At 48.9% G+C, this 21,451-nt stretch overlaps 7 protein-coding genes across 7 annotated transcripts; 3 read left to right on the top strand and 4 right to left on the bottom strand.

Annotated features, from left to right (window-relative positions):
- Positions 1–1,036: 1,036 nt before the first annotated feature.
- On the top strand, positions 1,037–2,160 carry KD926_006622 (ribonuclease III; the record flags this gene model as incomplete). The annotated part of the gene is made up of 2 exons (XM_053099623.1): positions 1,037–1,096; positions 1,147–2,160. The coding sequence occupies 2 exons, from the start codon at positions 1,037–1,039 to the stop codon at positions 2,158–2,160; spliced, it is 1,074 nt and encodes a 357-aa protein (XP_052956704.1).
- A 559-nt stretch (positions 2,161–2,719) lies between these two features.
- On the bottom strand, positions 2,720–4,444 carry KD926_006621 (U2 snRNP complex subunit CUS1; the record flags this gene model as incomplete). Its single annotated transcript, XM_053099622.1, has 1 exon — positions 2,720–4,444. One exon carries the CDS (start codon positions 4,442–4,444, stop codon positions 2,720–2,722), a length of 1,725 nt encoding a protein of 574 aa, XP_052956703.1.
- Positions 4,445–5,097: 653 nt separating this feature from the next.
- On the top strand, positions 5,098–7,978 carry KD926_006620 (uncharacterized protein; the record flags this gene model as incomplete). The annotated part of the gene is made up of 5 exons (XM_053099621.1): positions 5,098–5,341; positions 5,755–6,573; positions 7,224–7,282; positions 7,340–7,406; positions 7,458–7,978. The coding sequence occupies 5 exons, from the start codon at positions 5,098–5,100 to the stop codon at positions 7,976–7,978; spliced, it is 1,710 nt and encodes a 569-aa protein (XP_052956702.1).
- A 905-nt stretch (positions 7,979–8,883) lies between these two features.
- On the bottom strand, positions 8,884–10,103 carry KD926_006619 (uncharacterized protein; the record flags this gene model as incomplete). Its single annotated transcript, XM_053099620.1, has 4 exons — positions 8,884–8,960; positions 9,056–9,114; positions 9,429–9,551; positions 9,637–10,103. The coding sequence occupies 4 exons, from the start codon at positions 10,101–10,103 to the stop codon at positions 8,884–8,886; spliced, it is 726 nt and encodes a 241-aa protein (XP_052956701.1).
- A 2,322-nt stretch (positions 10,104–12,425) lies between these two features.
- Positions 12,426–15,448, bottom strand: KD926_006618 (putative cytokinesis regulator (Byr4); the record flags this gene model as incomplete). Its single annotated transcript, XM_053099618.1, has 2 exons — positions 12,426–13,000; positions 13,051–15,448. The coding sequence occupies 2 exons, from the start codon at positions 15,446–15,448 to the stop codon at positions 12,426–12,428; spliced, it is 2,973 nt and encodes a 990-aa protein (XP_052956700.1).
- A 1,155-nt stretch (positions 15,449–16,603) lies between these two features.
- On the top strand, positions 16,604–17,878 carry KD926_006617 (uncharacterized protein; the record flags this gene model as incomplete). Its single annotated transcript, XM_053099617.1, has 4 exons — positions 16,604–16,775; positions 16,825–17,042; positions 17,104–17,410; positions 17,487–17,878. 4 exons carry the CDS (start codon positions 16,604–16,606, stop codon positions 17,876–17,878), a joined length of 1,089 nt encoding a protein of 362 aa, XP_052956699.1.
- A 510-nt stretch (positions 17,879–18,388) lies between these two features.
- KD926_006616 (putative NADH-ubiquinone oxidoreductase, subunit G) lies at positions 18,389–20,961 on the bottom strand (the record flags this gene model as incomplete). The annotated part of the gene is made up of 7 exons (XM_053099616.1): positions 18,389–18,491; positions 18,549–20,430; positions 20,491–20,513; positions 20,581–20,595; positions 20,648–20,699; positions 20,760–20,783; positions 20,844–20,961. The coding sequence occupies 7 exons, from the start codon at positions 20,959–20,961 to the stop codon at positions 18,389–18,391; spliced, it is 2,217 nt and encodes a 738-aa protein (XP_052956698.1).
- Between the last annotated feature and the right edge of the window lie 490 nt (positions 20,962–21,451).

Below are 21,451 nucleotides of genomic sequence, written 5' to 3'. Positions count from 1 at the left end.
GTAATATCACAATATGCGGCGCTGGCTCGTTATCACGCCGCTTGGTTGTCCGACTACGTTACAGCTCTAGGAAGTCCTTTCTCTAATCACCGGCCGTCAGCAGGGTGCCAGGAGCGCAGCTCCTAACAGCATGTATTAACCCACTACTGCTTCATAAAGTATATCACTACATTTATGGGCTATATGAGATGCTCTTTGTAATTCGAATGGTATACTTCTAACAATCGTTTTTATCTTACAGAAGCTAATTATGTCTTATCCTGACTCGGGTTGAACATCAAACCTCATCCAGGCAACAGTATACAAAAAAGTCCTCGGAGTCACAGAATCTCAATAGTCAAGAGCTAATAGAGTAGAGTGCATGGATAAAATGCCCCCTTATAATATTTATTTCTTCTTTTTCGTAGATCTCGACTCTGGTTGGGATTTAGCAAAGGCTATCGTGCAAGAACATATCAGAATTGGATCTTACCGGCTGCTGTTCTTTTCTTCTTGGGTCGTCCTTTTCCACGCAGTTTCGCACTGTGCGTTGTGAGAAATGTCCTAGTTGCATGGAAAATGGCGGGCCTACATTTGAATGGCTTCTTCTCTGTCGTCCTCGGCCTCATCAAACACCGTCAACCCAACCTGTTTGTAGGTATCCTGCAAGTCTCGAAAAGCAACTGTCTTCCTAGGATACCATGACGCGAGTGCCGGACCTCGTAGGCGTTGTCGGAGGACCTTGTTCCCCAAACGTAAACGCTGTGGGTTAAAATTATGTGAAAACACGCGGCACTGTGCCTGCAATGAAGAGGTAGAGATCATTAGTAGATGCTACTAACAAGGGTACTTCTGCGTGCATACCTTCGCTAGTTCTAATATTCGACCATACGTAGCCATTCTGTAGGTTCATGCTATGATGGTGGTTGAGCAAACTCGGGGAGCAAGATGAGCCGATAAAGGAGCCATTCACACGTGACCCACGCCACACCTCCCGCTCAGATTAGACCCTTGTACTCCGTACGTGAATAGTTATACCTATTTTGCCCGCTCACCAATGGACCGAAAAAGAAAGTCTACGGTTCCGACGACTGTCAAAGATGGCAAGAAGAGACGGGTAAACACACATAAGTCTGCACCTATAGGTACTTGTGCTGACAGCCTAAGACTTATCTTCAAGGAGCTTCATCTGAAACACCGCATCTCAGCAGTGCCCTAAGGGACGAAGATGGAATCGAATATCGCCTCGATAGTGTTTTCGGGCTTGTGAAGGATATTGTTAGTGATATAGAGCGCGGACAGGGTGTCGATGGAATTTCCCCACCTATCAAACAAGCGGCTTTTGATCTAGACATAGCCTTGTCTCATGCCAGATCCTTGATCCAGCGACACCGCCGAAGCGCTGGCCATCCTGTCGACGTTGAAGAGTCGAGTACAAACAACGTTGAGCCCAGTCTACCTGCACTGCCACCCATTTCTGATCAGATGCTCGAAAAAGCTGTCTTTACACACCCCGGTGTTAACGGTGACATCGAGGCGACTTATGACCGACTTGAAATTCTAGGCGACGCTTATATTGAACTCTTTGCTACACGGCTCATCTGGGATCGGTTCCATAACATCCCTTCAGGTCAAATATCTCAGCTTCGGGAGCTTCTTGTGAAAAATGAAAGTCTTGCCCAGTACGCAATACAGTACGGTCTTGATAGCAGGGCAAACATCCCACAAGACTATCTGGGCCAGCCCAAACGATGGACTAAAACTATGGGGGACATATTTGAATCCTACGTGGCGGCCATTATCCTGTCCGACCCTGCCAGTGGCCATATTATAGCCGAGAAGTGGTTAAGGCAGTTGTGGTTGCCGAAGCTTACAGATGCCGGGCCACATAAGTTCTCTCTGAATGCGAAAGATGCCCTTGCTCGAAAAATAATGGGAAAGGGTGTGAAACTTAAATATAATGAAGAGAGAACGTCTGTCCAGGTAGCCGGTGGGAAGCAAATTTTCTTCATAGGGGTATACCTTACTGGCTGGGGGTGGACTGATAGACATCTGGGGTCAGGCCGAGGGCCGAGTAAAGCAGTTGCAGGAAATGAAGCCGCAGAGCAAGCCCTGAATAACGAACCATTGATTGGTGAAGTCATCCATGCGAAGAAATCTCATGAGGGAAAGCATTGCTGATTGTCACTCCGACGGCAAAATACTTACGACGAGTATGATTTTGTACGATAGTATTTGTCACATTAAGCGCGTGGTTACATATAGGCGGTGGGTACCTAGCATAGTCGGGTTGTTTTCGATGTACATACATAGCTGGCCAAATGTAAGATAATTGATATTGAAGCCATCTAGGTGGGTTTTCTCGCTTGGAGACCATTATCACGTTCTGCTCACACGCATAGCACCAAACACTAAAATGCGTTAGTAACTCCCGTAACACCGGGATATGTATAGACGTCTGCAGACGGCGCCGTCGAATCCGGTTAGCATCTTCGAGTTCATATATTTTGGGGCGGTAACCGTCATTCTAGAAATTGGGTCCGCTAGCCCTGCAGAGCTTGAAAGGTACGGGATGAACGGCGATATAATGGAAGCGATCATATTAGGCAAATAAGATAATAAGACAGCCAGTGCAGCGTTGCATTAAGCAGGAAATTTCCATGTCTAAGCATCTACAAAAGCCCGTATACAATACAGGAAAGATCGCTTTCAACTGGCCGAGAAAGAGGTCACATATTACCTATTGCCGCCCTCGCCTCTCTTCATCTTTCTTCATTTTCTTCCGGCTCTCATGTGCAATCATGTCGCTCAAATCTTCCTGGAACCCCCAACCGTGATGGTCTTGTTGCTGCCTTTGATTGTCGTACAGTTTCCGTATACCCTCCTTACTAAGTCCATCCCCGGCCTGTAAATCATCTGGGTCCATAGAGACATCAACATCGCCGGGCTTTTTGCGCTTCCGATTTTGATCCTCGGTTCCAAGGACAGGAAGGTTTCCTGGGGAGTCGTTCAGATCATACACCCTGTCGCCTCCAAAAAATCCTTGCACATGCGCCTGTCGTTCCGGGATAACTCTAAAAGCGCTTTTTTGGCTCTTGTATTCTTCGGTCTGAGTGCCTCGGTAATGCTTGCGCACGTCAAACTCGCCGGCCACGTTCTCTGTCCCAGCATATTCGGACGGGACAGCGGACGCCAACCCACTCGGTGTCTCCAGTCCACTAGGAGACTGCACTCCTGCTTCCTCATCCTCCTCCTCGTCATCCTCTTCGTCATCCTCGCTACCGTCGTCGGAGAGCTCAGGAGCCTGTAGCTCCCCCCAAAGGTCCTTTTCCACAGGCTCGCCCTGCTGCACAGTTTGCTGGGGTTGTAATACTCCAAATATGTCCCCACCGTATAGAGGTCTGTTATGCTCATCGACTGGGGGCTTTCCATAACCCCCTGGATGATAGCCCCACATGGCACCAGGCGGCGGAGGTGCATTCAGTCCCGCGATTTTCAGCGCCGGGTACGAAGGCGGCGGCCCATATCGTTGTTGATTTATCAACCAAGGAGGCGGCGCACCTGGTGGCATATTAAGTGCATCCTTAAGCTCCGCGCTGAGTTCACCTGGTCGTAGATGCTTGAGATTAGTTTCATATTCTTTGCCCTCGTAGTAAACTTCGCCATAGCGTGTCAACTCAGGTTTCGTCTGGAACCTAAAGAAAGCTTCGTATAGTTTCTGGTAGTCGATATCTAGCCTTCCCATTTTTGGCTGGACCCTTTCTCTTTGTTTCTGTTTCAAAGTCGCCTGCTCTTGCTTCTCCAAAGCAGCGTCTCGCATTTCCGAGATTCCGGTCTCTTGGATAAACTTAGGTAACGCAAATGGCGGTTTTTCTATGCCCCTCTTGGATGATAGATATTCTCTTTTGAGTGACCAGTGTGAGGGAACGGGGACAACATTGCGGTGAGCCTTGATGTGGACGAGTAATTTAGGGTCAGGTGCTGAAGTATCCGTCCACTCCACAATCTCAGGTTTCCGAACCATCGCCTTAAGCTCAGCAACGGAGAGCTTGTTAAGTTCCTTGCGCTTTTTTTTGGACAGTTTCGGTTCTTCTTCCTCTTCCTCGTCGGGTATTTCATCGTCGTCGTCGAAATAAATTTCCGGTTTGTCAGTTCCTCCATCTGCAATCGGATCCCCCCCATACTCATCAAACCTATCAATGACATTCTTGTACATCTCCCATAGAGGGTCTGTCGAGTCATCCTCAGCTTGGGACAATATATCTGGGCCAGACTCATTCATCGAATCTGTAGTAGGGGGACCCTTTGCCTCAAGGTTCGTTTCGGGCGTAACAGCCGATGACGCTGTAGTCTTGTCAAGTAAAATGTCAGATTTGCCTGAAGTTGTATAAAAGACCGAGAGAAATACCTCATTCTTTAGAGCCTTCTTCCTTGCCCTTCTGATTTGGTTCTTGCTCGGCTTCATTGCCGGAACGAACGAGTTCCCAAATTGAACAGGTAACTGTTACGACACCGGTAGGACGATAAGTGAATTGCAGTGTCTTGATATTCCTAGGAGCTGGCTGGTTTTGTCTTGATTTGCGGAGATATTCTGCGATATGACGATGAGATTCTAACAGCAGGGTAGTTTGCTTTTGCGCGCGCTAGGGAGCTTAGGATAATATCCCCGTATCACGTGATCATTTCGCTGCCTCGTAGTTTTCGTGCCAGGAAATTGCGTACTGTCTTTTTAATCTAGAGACGTAACTAGAAGTTACTGCAAGATGTTTTATACTATTTCAATTGTAGCTAGATGATTCACTACAACTGTCACCTCTATGTTAGTCAGATAGATGTCTTGCGCATGGACTCTCCCCTGTAGCATCACGTGACTGGATATGATTTTATCCTCACCTGCCGCCTCTTCGATTCTTGAACATCTTGCTCAAATATACTTTTCCTCCACGCACAGGCTAATACTCAGAAGCAAGAGATCTTAACTGGTCTGACACATTTACTTTGCACCCTGAATCTTGGACCTATCCCAAGTACGCCTTGATGGATTGGGACCGCAATAGAAGGTACGTTTTTACATCGTGATGTTGGTCGCCCACAACTAAACAACCCGTCCAAGGTTTGATGATCACCGAGGAGGGGAAAGTTATCGTCCAGCACCTAGAGGCTATATTCGACGCAGTAGATCGCCGCGAAATCGATCACCCCGCCGAGTTGCTGATACTTGGGTTCCGTCATCAAGCCGAACTTATAACCGATTGCGAAGTCGCTCGCCACCGAGTTTTAGGCGCCGTTCATCCCGAAGTCCTCCCTATTATGCCAGGGACACTGGTCCTCCTTACAACCAAACGTGCTCCCCTCCGCGCAGGTTTTCTCCCAGGCGGGAGCGAGCGCTTGTGCATACTTCATGGCGCCCAAGGTCGCCATACACCGAGAGTCGCTCGCGAGACTTCTCTCGAGGTCGTACAGCATTCAGTCGATCTCGGGAGATCACGCCCACCAGCCAAGATATAAGAACTGACAAGAGAGAACGTTCGATACTGCCGTCTGCCGAGCAATTTCCAAGGTCTAATTCACGTCCGAGGCGCGGCTCACTGCGTGAAAATTTACCTCGCCCACCAGTATCTCTCCGCTCTCGGAGCCCCCTTCAAGAGCGCCGCGATCGCTTCGAGGACCATCGTTTTCAGAAACGGCGCTCTTTATCTCCACGTAGTACCTTTTCAAAACATACCTCAGCTCCCGGATCTGGTTCAAACTCTAGACGCTCATCGCCATTCACAGACAGACCTCCCGCATTGGATTCAAGAGGACGATCACCGGCTGCTCCTTCTACAACTCGCCAGCCGCCATTTAAGATCCCGCGCGAATCACCCACTCTTCAAACCGGCGAACCCTCTTTCGGAAAAGATGAATTGCAAGAGAAGGCTCCTATCCCTAGCCAGGACCCTGTCGCATCCACAGCGCGAGTAATGGATCTTGACAAGTCTGACCAAGGTCGTTCTCCCGACCTTTACAGCAATAGATCCAAGCACATCAATGTCGCGTGTATCCCCAGTCACCTGAAGGCACCACACAGCGCCTTACAAAACCAATCGCCTCCATCTGGCCCCTCGCATGGTGCCAAATCTTTACCCTCACAGAACCGGGGATCAAGCATTTCCTTGCTATCCGCGCCGACGCGTCCTCGAGGGGGGGCTAGTTTCAAAGACACGAATACATTTGCGACCCCTACGATGCGACGCGGGCCTTTGACTCCCCATACTAATATACCTCCTTCCGGTCCACGCACTAGTCATGTACCAACCGGACCAAGCGCCGAAGTTCATCGCCCTCATGCCTATCGGCAAAACAGCGTTACATCGCCCTCGTACCCCCGTACCCCCAAGTATACCAACCATCTTACGGGTCTCTGCACAATTGTTCCTGGAGGAAGGCTGCTTCCCTCTAGTGTGGAGCTTACCATGGAGAAGCGACTATCACAACTAGATGTAGACAAGGTGCGACTTTTTGAGCAGATTACGGAAAGCCAAAAGCACAAGCGGATGGGTCTAAGAGACTGGGACAGACTGGATAGGGAAAGCTCTATCTGCGCCTTGAAAAGTGAGTTGGCGGAAGGGCACTTGCAGTGTATAACAGACAGCGAAAGCATGCACGGTGCAGCTATTTTTTGAGGAATCCTTTAGGCTTGGGATTGATTGGATGGTGATTGAAGCAATTGTTCTTTCGTAATTGAACGGTATAGAATGGTGACTTTGTAACAAATGTTTTTGGCCGACCTGTCAAGAGGGCAAATTGAAAAGAGCAAAAAATTTGACTCGAATGGAAATGTAAAATAAAGACTCGAACTAAGACACATAATTGTGAACCACGATTTGGCTAAATTTTGCAAGACGGAGGGTTTCACCACATGCGTGGCGTGGGTGGGGCGTTGCACTCCTCGTCGCGCATCTTGAGGCTTCGTGTCAACATTGATCTTTACAAAGACAAACAACAAACGCATCCCTTCCGGGTATCCCAGACACGGATCGACACAACATTCATGGCGATTGCTGGGAGGACTATCATTATCATCGGACCGCCTCTATTTTCGAATATCGCATATCTTCGATCCTAAATTGAACGACTTCCATTAAACAAACGCTATCTACCAAACCAGACGAGACAGACATCATGAATATCTTCAGGCTTCTAGGTGGGCTCTTCACCAATGAGCCTCTCAACCACATTATCCAAGCTAACATTGGCGCCAGCGGACTTTTCCCATCTCTCGTCCATCTTCATCCTTTTACATAAGATGAAGTCTTCGAGCGTAACTTGATCCTTCCACTTTATTCAAACGGTCGCCCGGGACTGACTGCCACCACAGAGTTGTTCTGGACTGTCGTTCAAGTCGCAGGCATTGTATTTGATGGTGTTCGTGACACGCTACCTCGGTGAGATTGCCCCCTTGAGTTTCGATTGCATCTTGTCCCTAACTAGTATAGATCTCTTTTGGGCATTCACCGATTCTCTCTACAACACAACGTTCAAGATCCTCTTCATTGGCTCGTCGGCCTATATCATTTACCTAATGCTGAACGACTACAAGCCAACTCATGACCCAAACCTGGACACTTTCAAAGTCCAATATCTTTTAGCCTTCAGTGCTGTTCTAGCTATCGCGTTCCCGCATGACTACAGAGTTTCTGAGGTACTCTCACCTTCGCATTCTTTTCCTCTTAGCTTGGAGTTCTCGCTGACGCGTCGAAAGATCCTTTGGACGTTTTCAATCTGGCTCGAGTCTATCGCCATCCTACCCCAGCTGTTTATGCTCCAGCGTACCGGGGAGGCGGATACTATCACGACTCATTATCTCTTTGCCCTAGGGATATACCGAGCGCTATACATCCCTAATTGGATCTACCGATATTTCGCTGAGCAGTACTTTCAACCTATTCCCGTAATCGCGGGTATCATCCAAACGCTCTTGTACTCAGACTTCTTTTATATCTATTACAACAAGTAAGAGCTCCTGCAACAACCCTCCCCCATCGCTCTACGTTTAGACTAACAAATGGAAGGGTTATGAAAGGCAAAAAGTTCTCGTTGCCCGTTTGAATGATCACCGGGCAGCTGGGTTGGATTGATTTGACAGATTTTTGGGAACGAGAAAGGAACAAATGGGCTTGGAATCAGTGAAACACATGGGTTTCTTGTATTTTTATTTGGCACAAAAAGATTGGTCGATCTCAAAAGACATCCATTGTCAAAAAAAATAAACACTCCCAGCCGACTCTCCTTCGGCAGTCTTTAGCAGCTATACTCAATGAGACGATTGCGCGGCTCCAGTCTAGAGTAAAGGGAATTCGTGTGTATGAAGAAATAAACGGCAGCTATTGCCCTAACGCGGTAAGATTGATAATAGCGAAAATATATAGAAGCAACATGACAATTCAGATATTAGGATGTTTTCCCCTTTCCTCCGTGCTCCTGTAGGAAGTCCGTATTCCGATTCTTATTCCTTTCTTTCTCATCTCTTTTGTCCTTTTCCAAACCCGGGTAAATGAAAGCATTAGTGGTGAGGAGGTCCCTGGCTGGGGGTGTACATTGAATTGTAGCTGACTTGTGATGACGGGGTTGATATGTCTGCATGAAAGGGATCTATTGTGGGTGGAACCGAGCTCGGCATATTGTTTATCGTACCTGCACACAAAGAGCGCATGGGGCCCATCTGTCGTGCATGTATATCCCGATGGTTATCCATCCAGCCATTGGAGCTACCGAGCTGATGGTAATAGTCGTGCTGGGATCTCTCCGCCGTTCCCTGGCCATTAAAAGTGGACTCCCGCCTTGACATGGGGGGTGATGGGAGCTTTGGGGAACGCGGCATACTGGTGAGACGGGGTGAGCCCCTCCTTGAACTAGGCGGCGTTAATCGTGAACCCCCTCGACGTACTTGGCAAGTTGGGCATATCTTGACGAAGCGTGAGATGAGCTCTTTTGGGACCCTGTGTACCATTAGCACTCTGACCCAGGGGCAGGTAGTCGTCGTATATTTTTAAACGGCTTTGGAAGGGAATGCGGAAACATTCACACCACTTACCACGAATAGATCTGTCGGACTTGGGCCGACGTTTTATCTCTTCCACCGTGCTGGCACTGCTGGTGTGCTCTGGTGAGAATTTTGAACAACTTCTCTCGAATAGCAACCGGCTTCCCTTCGTGGCAGATCATCTTGCCGCACTATTTAACGTACGTGGAAATTAGCATTGGATCATAATATCCACAGGGATAATTAGTAGGTGCGAACATCTGAGCTCATCCCACCGATTGGCTGAAGCTTAAACATTTTTTTGACCCAAAATCTGGTTTAGTCCAATGTTCGTTAGTGATTGCAATGAACCATACTTGAACTAATGCATGATAGAACGGAAGACGGCTGTCCAAGTAGTTCCGGTCTGCAGAGAAGTCTATACCTGAATTGAGCCGATTCTATGGCCGTATCTTTTGGGTCCAGAAGAACCGTCCGTATGTTCCGGGCACGTTTCGCGTGAATCAACGCCTTGTCCTGTTTCTTTACCGACAGATCATCGACATAACTGGATGAATAGATATTGTTAGTCTTCTATTCCGACTAATTCGCTCTAGCAACAGGGGTAAAAGCCTGGGTTGGGGAGGCTCTACCTTTTCATCAATTGATCAAATTCCCTAACATTGGGGAACCCATCTAGCTGTGGGATGACCGGCTCCGACAGCATAGTGTTCTCGTTTCGAGAATCCTGGCTTTCAATGTCGGTTTCCCCAAGTGCTTCACGAAGGGGTAGGTATCTTGATGGGATAAAGCGGTCTTGGGGCAAATACTGCACGGGTTGGTGCTGCAGGGCTGCATGCTCAGGTGTTGACGGCATTGAATGCCCAGGCGAATGATGCGAAGACAGGTGATGCATATGAGATGAGATGATCGGGTGGTTATACGGAGACGTGAAATGATGGGTATATGAATGGAAAGGCTGCTGGAAATGGTAGGTCCCAGGCTCATTTACACTGAACTCATGGCCATCAGCCTGGTTGTACGGCACAGGCAACGCAATTTGTTGGTTCATAATGTAGTTTTCGTGACCATCATTTCCGCGCTTCCCAAAGCCACTCATTGTAAACGCGGAACTTGCGAGGTATTTGGGAAACTGAAGGGGGAGATAGGCAGCAGAAAGAAGTGACGGATGGGAAGACTGGCTTGCGCGGACTTTGTAAAGTAGATGATGCACAATGCGACCTTGGTTTGACTTTCGTGGAAAGTTGATAGTCACGCCCAGGATCCCCGATGTAGCAATAAATGACCACAAGGAAATCCAAGAAGTAGAAAGGAAACCAAACTTGTATGAAGATGATAGAACTCCCGAGGCCGTGAAGCTTCTTCGAAGAGGAACCCAAGCTTGCAGTGTAAGAAATCCTAGCAGATAACACACAGGCGTGAGAGTCAGGCTAGGTCTCAATGAGAAACGAAGGAGATATAAGAAGGAAAAGGGATTAGAAAAGCACGGCCGCAGAGCAGTATTTGGGGTGTCAAGAGATAGGAACGCTAGGCCCAGTTAAAAGGCCAGGAGCTGTTGACCAACTCTCATAGAGGCCAAGTATGACCGGCATAAAGAGCGCTAGCTAATATGCATGAGACCATGAAACCCTAACCATCATAGATGCAAGGTAACCACAGACATGTCCGTAGGAAGCAGAGAGAACTGACTGAATCCCTGAACAATCAGCTAGGTTACCTCGTCCCATACAGGAATCCCCGAAAAAGGAATATGGATAGCAACTAACAGCAAATGGCATTGGGGTGGCAAAAATGAGTTTGATGAAAGCTTTCGTAATAGACTTGCTGTAAGTAGTTTTCAGAAGCGCTAGGTTATTTTGCTGTCGGTATGTGGATGGCAATGATAAAGCCTGGGCAAAAAGGGGCGACGTCGTTCGGACTGAGGGGAGAGGGAAAAGAAAAAAGAATAGTGTAAAGAAGGGTGGAAGAATGAGAGCAGGAAAAAGAAATTGAAAAAAAAAGGAGGAAAAGAAAAAGTGAGAACACGAAGCAATCAAGAGTCTCGTGAAACTGACAAGGATCAAGCATCAAACATTCCTTGAAGAAGAGCAGAGTGGATAATCCTGGCATAGTATGCGGTGGTAGCAATATTGATGGCAAACAAATACATTGTCAGCAAGGTCTCAAGGGCACGAAGGAACAAGCGCAAAAGAGAAAATGGCGTGGGAAGAAAAGCTGTCAGAGTGAGAAGGTTTGAACTGGAACGGTTGAAGCCAAGTAGATACACACAATATATAAAAAGTCAATGGCATTTATTCGTGTGGCAACGAGTGCCGGATGAGATCTGGTTTCAGATCAACCGGACCAGCATCGAGTTCCGTATCAAAATAGGACTGGTAGGAGCTACTGTTAACGGGATGTCTCGTCCGGAAAGGAAGCCCCCAATCTTCCAGAGGAGCAAGTGCAGAGGCGCGCTGCTTACCACTGGACACCTCGCAAGAAGGTTTGACAGTGTGCGCGCGTGTGTGCATGCAGGACATCTCTAGGAAGAACCTCATCCGGATCTGCAGGATTCCCAACCTCCCTCCCCAGTCGGAGTATCTATCTATCTATCACCTGAGCTGGGCTCGGTGATGGAGCCACGCAGCCCTAGGGCTGTTGGGTCCCTGTGCATTGATGGGCATTTTTGGGTCTTTGCCATCACCAAATAGGTCCTGTTAATTGGAAACTGGGAATTGAGAGGTTGACCGGACAAGTGCGCGTCGACTGACTAATCTGTACCACGTAACTAGTTAACTTGACTTGGATGTAGTAGGCAGGTAGCAGACCATGTAGGTTAGCCCTTTCCCCCCCCGGTCGTGTATCAAGATGCGTTGGCCATGTACAGTATGTACGGTATGTAGGTAGGTACCTACCAGTACAACCTAGGCACCCTACCTGTGGTACCTAATCATGTACGTTTGTAGGCGATGCTGTATTACCAACAAACAAACGAGGTCCCTCTAATCATTTGCGAGCATTGGATCCCGTTTAAAACATGCTATCTATGATGCCTCAACGCAGCCTCCCCTTACAGAACAACACCTAGTCAGAAACCAGAGAAGCGCTTCGCCCCTTCTCTTGGTACATAGTTCTGTCTGGGTAGGTACTCATTGCTCTGCATCTGCTGTACCCCTTCCCGTTCTCTTCGACAATGTTTCTCTTTGTTGTAAGCTCCGGCACAAGGCCCAGCATAGCTCAGTTGTATTACCATCATCGTCTTGGATAACATCTATTCATATATCATTAAGTCAGGCACTAACATTGGTACTGTTTGACCAATAGGCCACATTCCGTCATGTCCATGTATGTGTCTATTCCACCGTCACTCCTCTCCCTTCCCTCCCCGGAGAACACACAGAGTTGGCTTGAAGAGGAGGGGGAAAGAAAGAAGTCGACTCGATCAATTGCCGCCAAGTCCTTGAACACTCAGAGTGCTGTTAAATCCCACCAAGTCTCGTATGGCCCATCTCCAGCTGTCACCGAATTTCATGCGATCAAAGTCTGTCCATCTATTGACCTTGCGTCTCCATTTCTCTTCCTCTGCACGTTGACGTCGAATGAACTCCGGTCCAACATCGAACTCTTCCGTAATGGGCCACTCGTCTGAAGAGTCCCCGCAACTGCGATCGTCACCGCTCACGACAAGACCGAGGTCGTCGTTAACACCCGAGGGTGGTGGCATAGAGCCGGGTTTTTCCTCCAGATTACCAAGGCCGGCAAAAACATCATCCTCGTCCTGGACAGCCACCAAGCCCTTTGTTCCGGGTTGCAGCGGTGCCAACTTGAGCCAGCACATGCGCTGCGGATCGAACACCATTCCCCCCACCACCTGCACATTTTGCATAGCACCGACGTTGGTGATGAGTGCTGGTGCAGGTTTTGGAGATTGGGGCGAATCGGTATCGAAATCCTGCGCTAGGCTTTCATTCCCCTCCCAGCGAAATGTGGCAGGATTGTAACGCATGCCATTCACAGCTAACAGAAATATTAGTTTAGGATGTTACACGTAGAGATATCTGGCTTACATTTGCGCTCTTGGACCCCCGTACCCAAGGGTTTTATCAGATGAGGCTTGCTCCCGGATATTGTAGCAGTTCTATTCTTCTTGCTTTGTATGGACAATGGAGTCGTAGGGACACGCGAGATGGTTTGAGTATTCCAATTCGAGCTTAGGGAGACAAGCGCACTGTTCTCCCGACTTTTCGAGCCAGACGACATGGACGCGATGCGCTGTTCCCTAGCATTTCTCGAGGCATTGGTGTCGCGAGCAAATCGGGGCGTCTGGTCGTACCGTCTGGTTGGAGTACCTAGGACTGGCTGCTGCACATCTGTTCTCGATGGGATGGTCTGACTCCGGCCCAACTTGTTTTTGAGAGATCTCGGTGCGCCACGTCCGGACGGATGCTTGACAAATTTGCTTTCTGCTGTCGAGGACGTAGGCAGATCGTCGAATGACGCCAGCTCAGTACCGTCCCCAAAATTCCGCCGCCGAGTTGGTCGAGTGAGCGTTCGCTTAGCGGCTGTGACCTGGGTCCCCGAGTCACTCGCGTTATGCCCAAGCGCTTCATAGCGGCCTGGTCGCGGCAGACGAGACACTGGGCCTTGCGGTGGGACTGCTTCCTGCGAGCTGTCTGAGTTTGCGCGTCGGGTGTGCCGAGAACTTTTCACGCTGGCATGATGCGACTGATGTTCTGATGCCCCTGCTGGAATAAAAGGTGTCTGTAATCTACGGCCCAGCAGCGACCTTGCTTCATGCCCAACACGGTCAACGGGTGTCTTGGATCGGGAGTTTGAACTGAAAGGACAGCCCGTTAAGTCCTGGCGTGGACTTTGAAGGGGTGGCGTAGAAGCCGTTGGGCTTGAGTTCCGTATCGTAGGTAATGATCGCTTTGTTTTTAGTAACTGGTGCCCGGTAATAGTGCGCTCACTGTTAGCAGAGTCTCTGGACAGTCTAGCACCAACAATGAATCGTCGACCAGGACTCAGGGAATTTGGAGAAGTTAGTGATGTTCCGTGGGAAGATATGCCGGACATAGAAGAATGCGATGTGTGACCACTGGTTTTAGGGAGCGACGTCCGAAACTTCGAAAGAGGTGCACCACTCTCAGAGACAGTTTCGAGGTGTGTCGAATGTTGACGGTCGTGATTAGAGAGACGCGGAATTCGAGTTTTTGGAGAGACTGTAGTATTGGTGAAAGTGAGGGTGGTTGCCGAGCGTCGTGCTGGGCTCCCGGGGTCTGCTTTGCACTTGATGTTTGGGTTTATTGAGAGTTTTTTGGTATCAAAGATATCACCGCCTTCCAGCTCAAGACCAGAAAAAAAATCGTCCTGATCTGTCGTATCTTGACTAGCCTGCTTTGACTCTAACGTCTCTACAGCAGCGGTGTGGGGCCCGAGTCGCTTTTGCATTGACATCGTCAGGTCTAAAGGCCCTTCGGGAATGACGAGACCGTCCAAGCCTTCATCTTCACTCTCAGCAGTCAGGCAGCTTGACGCACTGGGGCTGACAACCGAGATCGATGAGCTGGGGTTTGACCGATGATCTCTTGCAGTGCCCCCGACTCGAACCCCAATGCTTCCCTCGGACCACTCCATATCGAAGTCCTCAGGAGACGGGCTTTGTGTTTCTGCGGTGGCCTTAAGAGGAGAAAGGCGAATTGAGTTGTCCGGCGGCAGATCAAAGTCTTCCTCGAAATTCTCCTCCGGAGCATCGGCCATGTTGCTTTCCTTATCTGACATCGTTTTATTGAGGACACTTGCTCTTTGAGGGGAGCGTAGCTTCGCAGGCTTGATCGTTGGAATATCATCAACATCACCGGCATCGTCCTCTCGATACATGTCCATGTGTGCCATTGATGATGATTGTAATCGCAGCGCGATATCATCACTCCAAAATGGCGAAGCCGAAGTTTTGACCGGGCTTGCTGCCACGGAGCTAATTTGCTGCAGTGATTCAGGAAAGGATACAGCCTGAGGACTTTTTAGTTCCAAGACAGCATCAGGATCTGGGAATTCCACGTCGTCAGACCAATCATCAACAAATTTATGCTTTGTTTTTCTGGGTCCCAGGCGTTTGATGGTGCCCCCAACTAAGGCCGATTTGGGAACGTTTGCAGGCAGTGGGATCCCAGCACTTTTGGCGGAAGCAATAGCCTCCTCGTTTACAGCTTCCTCATTGTCCAATAGTTGGACCTGCCAGTCCTCATCATCACCGGCGGTAGAGTCAAGATCGGAGCGAGCGGAGCGACGCGAGGATATGGAGTCCCGATGGCCAGAGCGGCGAATAGAAGAATTCGTCACCGATGTAGCACTCGACGCGGTGCGCAGCTGGATATCCTCGTAGCATTGTAAATCACCATCGTCGTCCCAAGACTCGATCGTCTCCTCATCGCCACGTCGCAAATGAAAAGTCAATGATTCCATTGTACAGGGGCTAGGCTGAATGGTCCACAGTCGTTCAGAGGTTGTTCGGGCGTCTGAGCCGATCCTCCGGGTGGCAGCCTCAGAACTCTCTAGTGTTGAAATCGGATACACAGAGACGGGGGAACGTCATCCCATGTTGGTCGGGCCAGACAGACGGAAAGATGATTCACGATTATGCTGGTGCGGAGGTCCTCACTAGAGCCAGGGTATCGGCGGATGAATTTCCTCCTTTTTATGTTCTTTGTTGTATCTGTCCTTCACCTCCTTTGCGAGGAGCTGGCTTGTATACGATGCAGCTAGCAATGTAGACGTCGATTTGGGAGACGGGCAGAGATAGAATCGTCTTTCTGCGATGGGCGGAGAGAAGACTTGCGTAGGTAAACGAACGGGGACCGGCCCGTGGAGAAAGAGAAGTAAACACGAGCCCCAATTACTCGGAGCGACGTGCAGGTGCTCGCGTGCGGTTTTGGTGGCTGGCAGGATTCCCCCGAGAGGCGAGAGCGTTAATAATTAATATGGATAGAGAGGGATTTGGGCCAGGCGGAGAGCGGTTCCCGGCATTATCTTTAATACCATGACAATACACTATCTTAAGGTATATACCTACATAACTACCCACAGGCACGGATGGGTAGGAAGCCTGGAGGAAATCAGGTCCTACCTTGACTTACATACAAGGATTTCGCCAACATAAGGTACTGTACATAGTACAGGTACTACCTAGGTACATACATTAGTTAGCTAACTAGTTAACTAGATTGATGCCTTACGTAACTCATATACATCAATACATACATACAGTAAAAAGGGGGTGGGAAATTTAAGGTAACTAAGGTAAGGTACATACATACAGTAAAAAGGGGGTGGGAAATTTAAGGTAACTAAGGTAAGGTACATACATACATAATCCGTACAGCAAGGTATGTATACAGTGGTATTTATAATGTTACCCGTGTTGTACGGACAGTAAGGTACTGTACCTACAGTTGTATAAGAACCATGAACACTGAATAGCCTACTCCGTACCTACTTACTACCTAGGCAACGCTGCCTATATCTAGCTGCCTATTCTTGCAGCGGCTTTTATATAGGCACCCTCCCATATCAGATTGCTCTCTTTCTTTTCTATCGCCACTTGCAGATGATTTGCAAATTATGAATACCGCGCCGCCGCTTTCCGAGTCTCACTCGGGAATGCGTGTTCTGCGCATTCCCAGATCTGACCAACCTGAATCATCCGTGCTCCTTCGTGTTGCTGGTTCCGACCGCTTTTCTTCTAGCCTAGACTTGATTGCAACAGAAGGAGAAAATCCGTTTACTCGGACGGGTAAGTCGTATAACACCAAAACGTCTGCATGGCTGCTAAGGTTCTGAAGTCCAGCGAGCCCAATTGAAGGAATTACGCACCAAGAACTACCACGGCAGTGATGAGGAATGGGCCCAAATTGTCTGGTATATCTTTGGGCAAGCCGCAGAGTCTGTTGGCCACGTGGGATCTTTCCATGGCATCGAATCGTCGGCTACGATCTGTGAGTCTGACAGCGCATCCAAGGAATTAGTCATCAGCATTCGTAAGAGAATAGAAGGCATCACTGTATGTGCTCGTGGAGATCACCGCATGTAACATCTTTGGTTAACGAAAAAAAAAATCATAGCAAAGGCTTGGGTCCGTGACCCTTATGCAAAACGATGAACAAGAAATTCAACTTCTCGATTGGTGCGGTACGGCAATCGCTTGCTCGAATGCCCTTGAACAACGCTGTCGTGCACTCCAAGATCGTGCCTGCGCTGCTGAGCATATGGTTGATCAGCTTAACGATCAACTGCAGCAATTATTTGGTGCTAAGGAGCAACATGAGGAGCAATTAATAGCAAACCTTGTCCGTTTGCTAAACGAGAAGAAGCTGAAAATTCGCAACCAACATAGGCTATTAAATACCGCAGAACCAGACCCCGAAACGGGTAAGGCTTGACTATACTCCGTATGATATCGGCGGTGAGTAGCTCTGACTGATATCGATTGTGTATGGCATTTTAGATCCAAATATCCAGACGCCAAGCCCCCTTGAGCATCAAGCTCGCTTCCAGCAGAACCCCCTGGGGAAGCGTCATACTCGTGGCCCCGAAGACCGTGGATCAGAAGGAAAAGCTGTTTCTGAAGTGGAAACGGACTCCGCATCGGATGAGAAAAGCTCCAGAGAAGTGGACGAGGGCACAGAAGGCAGCGTCAGTGACGGGGAATTATCGGCGCAAGATGGTGTGGAGAAACAGCACAGCGTGGATACTAATAAATCGTCTGCTTACCCTGTCTTTAACAACGTTGCTGCAACTCCTCCCCGGGCTGGCCTTTCAGCCACCGGTTGCCTATCCGGAGAAGGTGCTCAGGGTGATGCGGAATCTGCAGGGGAGACGGATGATGATGAATTATGAGTTGCTAGTTTCCTCACTATTACTAAACTTGCCCGTATTGTCTTCTGTAGTTTCTCAATAGCAAACAAAGAATTGAGCTGGGCCGAGAGGACGACCCACATACCCAGGCGCCGCCCCCTGTTACAACATGTACATAATGGCTAAGATTGATTGCTCAAATGACCCTTAAACAAGCTTTTAAAAAATAATTCAAAGAAACTTGCGCATATCCCTGGAGCTGGTTTTAACTGAATGTTATGTACAGATTTGGCCACTAATGATGTCTCATATTGTACCAGAGGGCGGTTGGAGCACATGGCAACGAGATAGCGAAGACAATAACTGACGGCAATAAAAAGGGGGGGAAGGTTAAAAAAAAAAAGAGAATAATAATACTAATAACAAAGGAAAGGGGAGGCAAAGAAATCATGAATAAAAGGGGCCGGAGAATAGGTGTTAAAACAACAACGCCTAGACCAATTGATAACTGGCACATACCAAGCGACCAAAGCCACTTGAGGTTTTCAAGGTTTAACCATACAAAGCTTGTGGAGACATTTCACCAGCAGCCATAAAGTTCGTTTCTGGGTTGCCAGTAGCCTTAGCGGCGGAACAGCGAGCCATGGTGGGCGAGCTATGAAGTTGGTCAGCAACACAATTCAACTAGTCAACAGGTCGGGGTGGTTGGTACCTTCGGGAGATAGAATCAGTAAAGTAAAAGTCTTCAATGATTTTCTTGAAAGGTGTTTCAGTCGGCTTGATGCCCTTGTTCTGGTCGACCAATTGGACCTTGCTCAATGAGCTCAACGAAGTTGGCTCGACGACATCATATCTGCGCATGACGGGACTAATCTCCTCCATGCGATCGCGAAGAGCTTCGATGTCATCATAAGGAAGCGGTGCACCGAGGAACTCGCTAACGGCGCGTACGATTTTCCAATCATCCCGTGCAGCACCAGGCAAAGAAGTGGCCGCGCGAGTGACTTGCACACGACCTTCAGTGTTGATGTAAGTGCCTGATTTCTCAGTATAAGCCGCTCCGGGAAGAACAACATCAGCAAGTTGAGCACCGCGATCGCCATGGTGCCCTTGGTAGATGACGAACGCATCGCTAGGAAGGTCATTCGGGCTAACTTCGTCGGCTCCAAGAAGCCAGACAATCTTAGGCTTCGTCTGGGCGACTTCGGGAGAAGGTGTAGTGAATCCAACCTCAAAGGCAGCAGCACGTGAAGCAGCACGCTGAAGAACGTTGTAGCCTTGCCATTCTGGAGTGTTGAAATTGCTCGAGTGTTTCTCCGCGAAGCTACCGACGGCCTCGTATATCGCTTTCGCGTCCTGATGCTCGGTCGCAGCACTGCCAACGATAATCATGGGTCGCTTAGCGGAAGCAAGTTTTTCGCCGAATTTACCTGAAAGAGCGGCCTTCAGAGCAGAGACATCGGCACCAAGGTGTTCATATTCAAAGGTGCTGTCAAACTCTTCTCCTACTAATCCGACCTCAAGCTCAGAGCGAAGGAATTGCTTGCGAATGCGTGCGTTAAGGACAGATGCTTCGTGGCGGGGATTTGTTGCAACTAAAAGGATGGCATCGGCGTCCTCAATTCCGTAAATCTTGGAATTGAAAAGGTAGTTTGCGCGAACATCAATGCCATGGGCAATGGGTGATCCGCCACCTGCTTGGTCAAGAGCCAAATTATCCGAGCCAAGTTTGTTGAGAAGATCTTTCATGGCCACAAGCGATTCCGCATCTACCAAGTGTCCAGCAATGGCTTTAACTTCATTTTCTCCCGGCTGCGACTTTTGGTAGTTCGATGATATATCAGTCAATGCTTGTTCCCATGTCGCTGGGACGAACTTGCCATCCCTTCGAATAAGGGGTGTAGTTAGTCTCTGAGTCTTCAAGCCGTCGCAAGCGAATCGAGATTTGTCATTGATCCACTCTTCATTGATATCATCATTCAACCTCGGAAGTATGCGCATAACTTCCATGCCTCTGGTATCTATCCTGATGTTAGATCCCAGGGCGTCGAGAACATCAACCGATTCAGTGTGCTTCAATTCCCAAGGGCGAGCACGAAAAGCATAAGGCTTTGATGTCAGGGCACCGACAGGACAGAGATCAACAATATTGCCAGAGAGCTCAGAGTTGAGGTTCTGTTCCAAATAAGTTCCAATTTGCATGTCGTTTCCTCTGCCGGTTGTTCCGAGCTCCGGGGCGCCGGCAACATCGTTCATGAATCGAACGCAGCGAGTGCAATGGATACACCGATTCATAGAAGTCTTTACCAGAGGACCAATATTCTTGTCTTCAACAGCACGCTTGCCACCAACCTCATGGAAACGCCCCCGATCGGCACCATAGCGCATGGATTGGTCTTGCAGGTCACATTCTCCACCCTGGTCGCAGATAGGGCAGTCAAGAGGGTGATTTCCGAGGAGGAACTCCATTACACCCTCTCTCGCTTTATGCACAAGGGGCGAGTCGGTCTTGACGTTCATTCCAGGTTGTACGGGCCAGGCGCATGAGGCCACGGGTTTAGGAGCACGTTCAACTTCCACCAGACACATACGGCCTATTATAATATGATTAGAAATCGATTGCCAAATGGTTTGGGGGTTTCAGTTTGCCATACAGTTGCCTGCGATTAACAGTTTTCTATGCTCGTAGTTAGCAGCTGTCGGCACGGTGCAACAGTTTTTGTAAAGGGGGAGGTATAGCATACTCATGATAGCAATATCTGTTCAAGTCTGTCAGCTGATGAAAAAAGGCTAGATTGGATAGCGCCGTACCTTGGAATTGTCGCGCCTGCTTTCTCACAGGCCTGGATAAGGGCCGAACCGGCTGTACAGGGTGTCAGTGGCTAACGAGCGACGAAAACCGCGCATTGGAAGCTCGAGTTACCTTCTACAGAGACTTTCTTTCCATCTGAAGTGAAAACAATTAGCAAGATTATAAAAGGCCCCCTGCAGGGCTACCTTGCCATACCAATTGTCAATTCCACCTCAGCAGAGCGAGGGGTTGTCGAAACAAAGGTTCTAGGATAGTTGTTGACCTTTGGGACCCGGAGTGACCGGGCGGCCGCACGATACAACTGCGGCCGCATGCTGGAGGGCGGGCGAATTGAAGGAAAGAGGGTATGTAAAACGGGGGTAGGAGGGAGGATGATGGAGTATCAGGCGTCGTGCTTTGAGAGCCGGGGTACTTGAAGAGCACTTTTGGCTCGTTCGGATTCTTGCTCGACACCGGTCCGTCACTCGCAAATTGCCGGCTGCGGATTGGCTCGGCTATCGGGGAAATAACTAATCCAACGCGCCTTCATCAGTCCGCTTACTCAGCAGGATTCCTTCCTTATTTTTTCCCGACTTTTCCTCCCGCTCCTTCTCTTCTTCTTCTTCTGTACCAAACTCATTCACGGGCTTGATTATTGTAGGTGGTAGGGTTTGCTCTGTTCCTGCCTCCTCTGCTACATGACCCAAGAGAACCGTGCCCTGAGCTGGAGCTCCTTAGGGCTATCACCATCTTCATCTAATGATCGTGGTTTTGTCTGATGAAGGCTTAGTTCCTTACCGACAGTGGCAACATTCTAACCCTCC

This window comes from Aspergillus affinis (genome assembly GCF_023601865.1).
Source record: "Aspergillus affinis strain CMG 70 chromosome Unknown NODE_35_length_286873_cov_86_307686, whole genome shotgun sequence".
Classification (NCBI taxonomy): domain Eukaryota; kingdom Fungi; phylum Ascomycota; class Eurotiomycetes; order Eurotiales; family Aspergillaceae; genus Aspergillus; species Aspergillus affinis.
The sequence above is the reverse complement of the archived record's forward strand: the minus strand, read 5'-3'. Positions and strand labels throughout refer to the sequence as shown.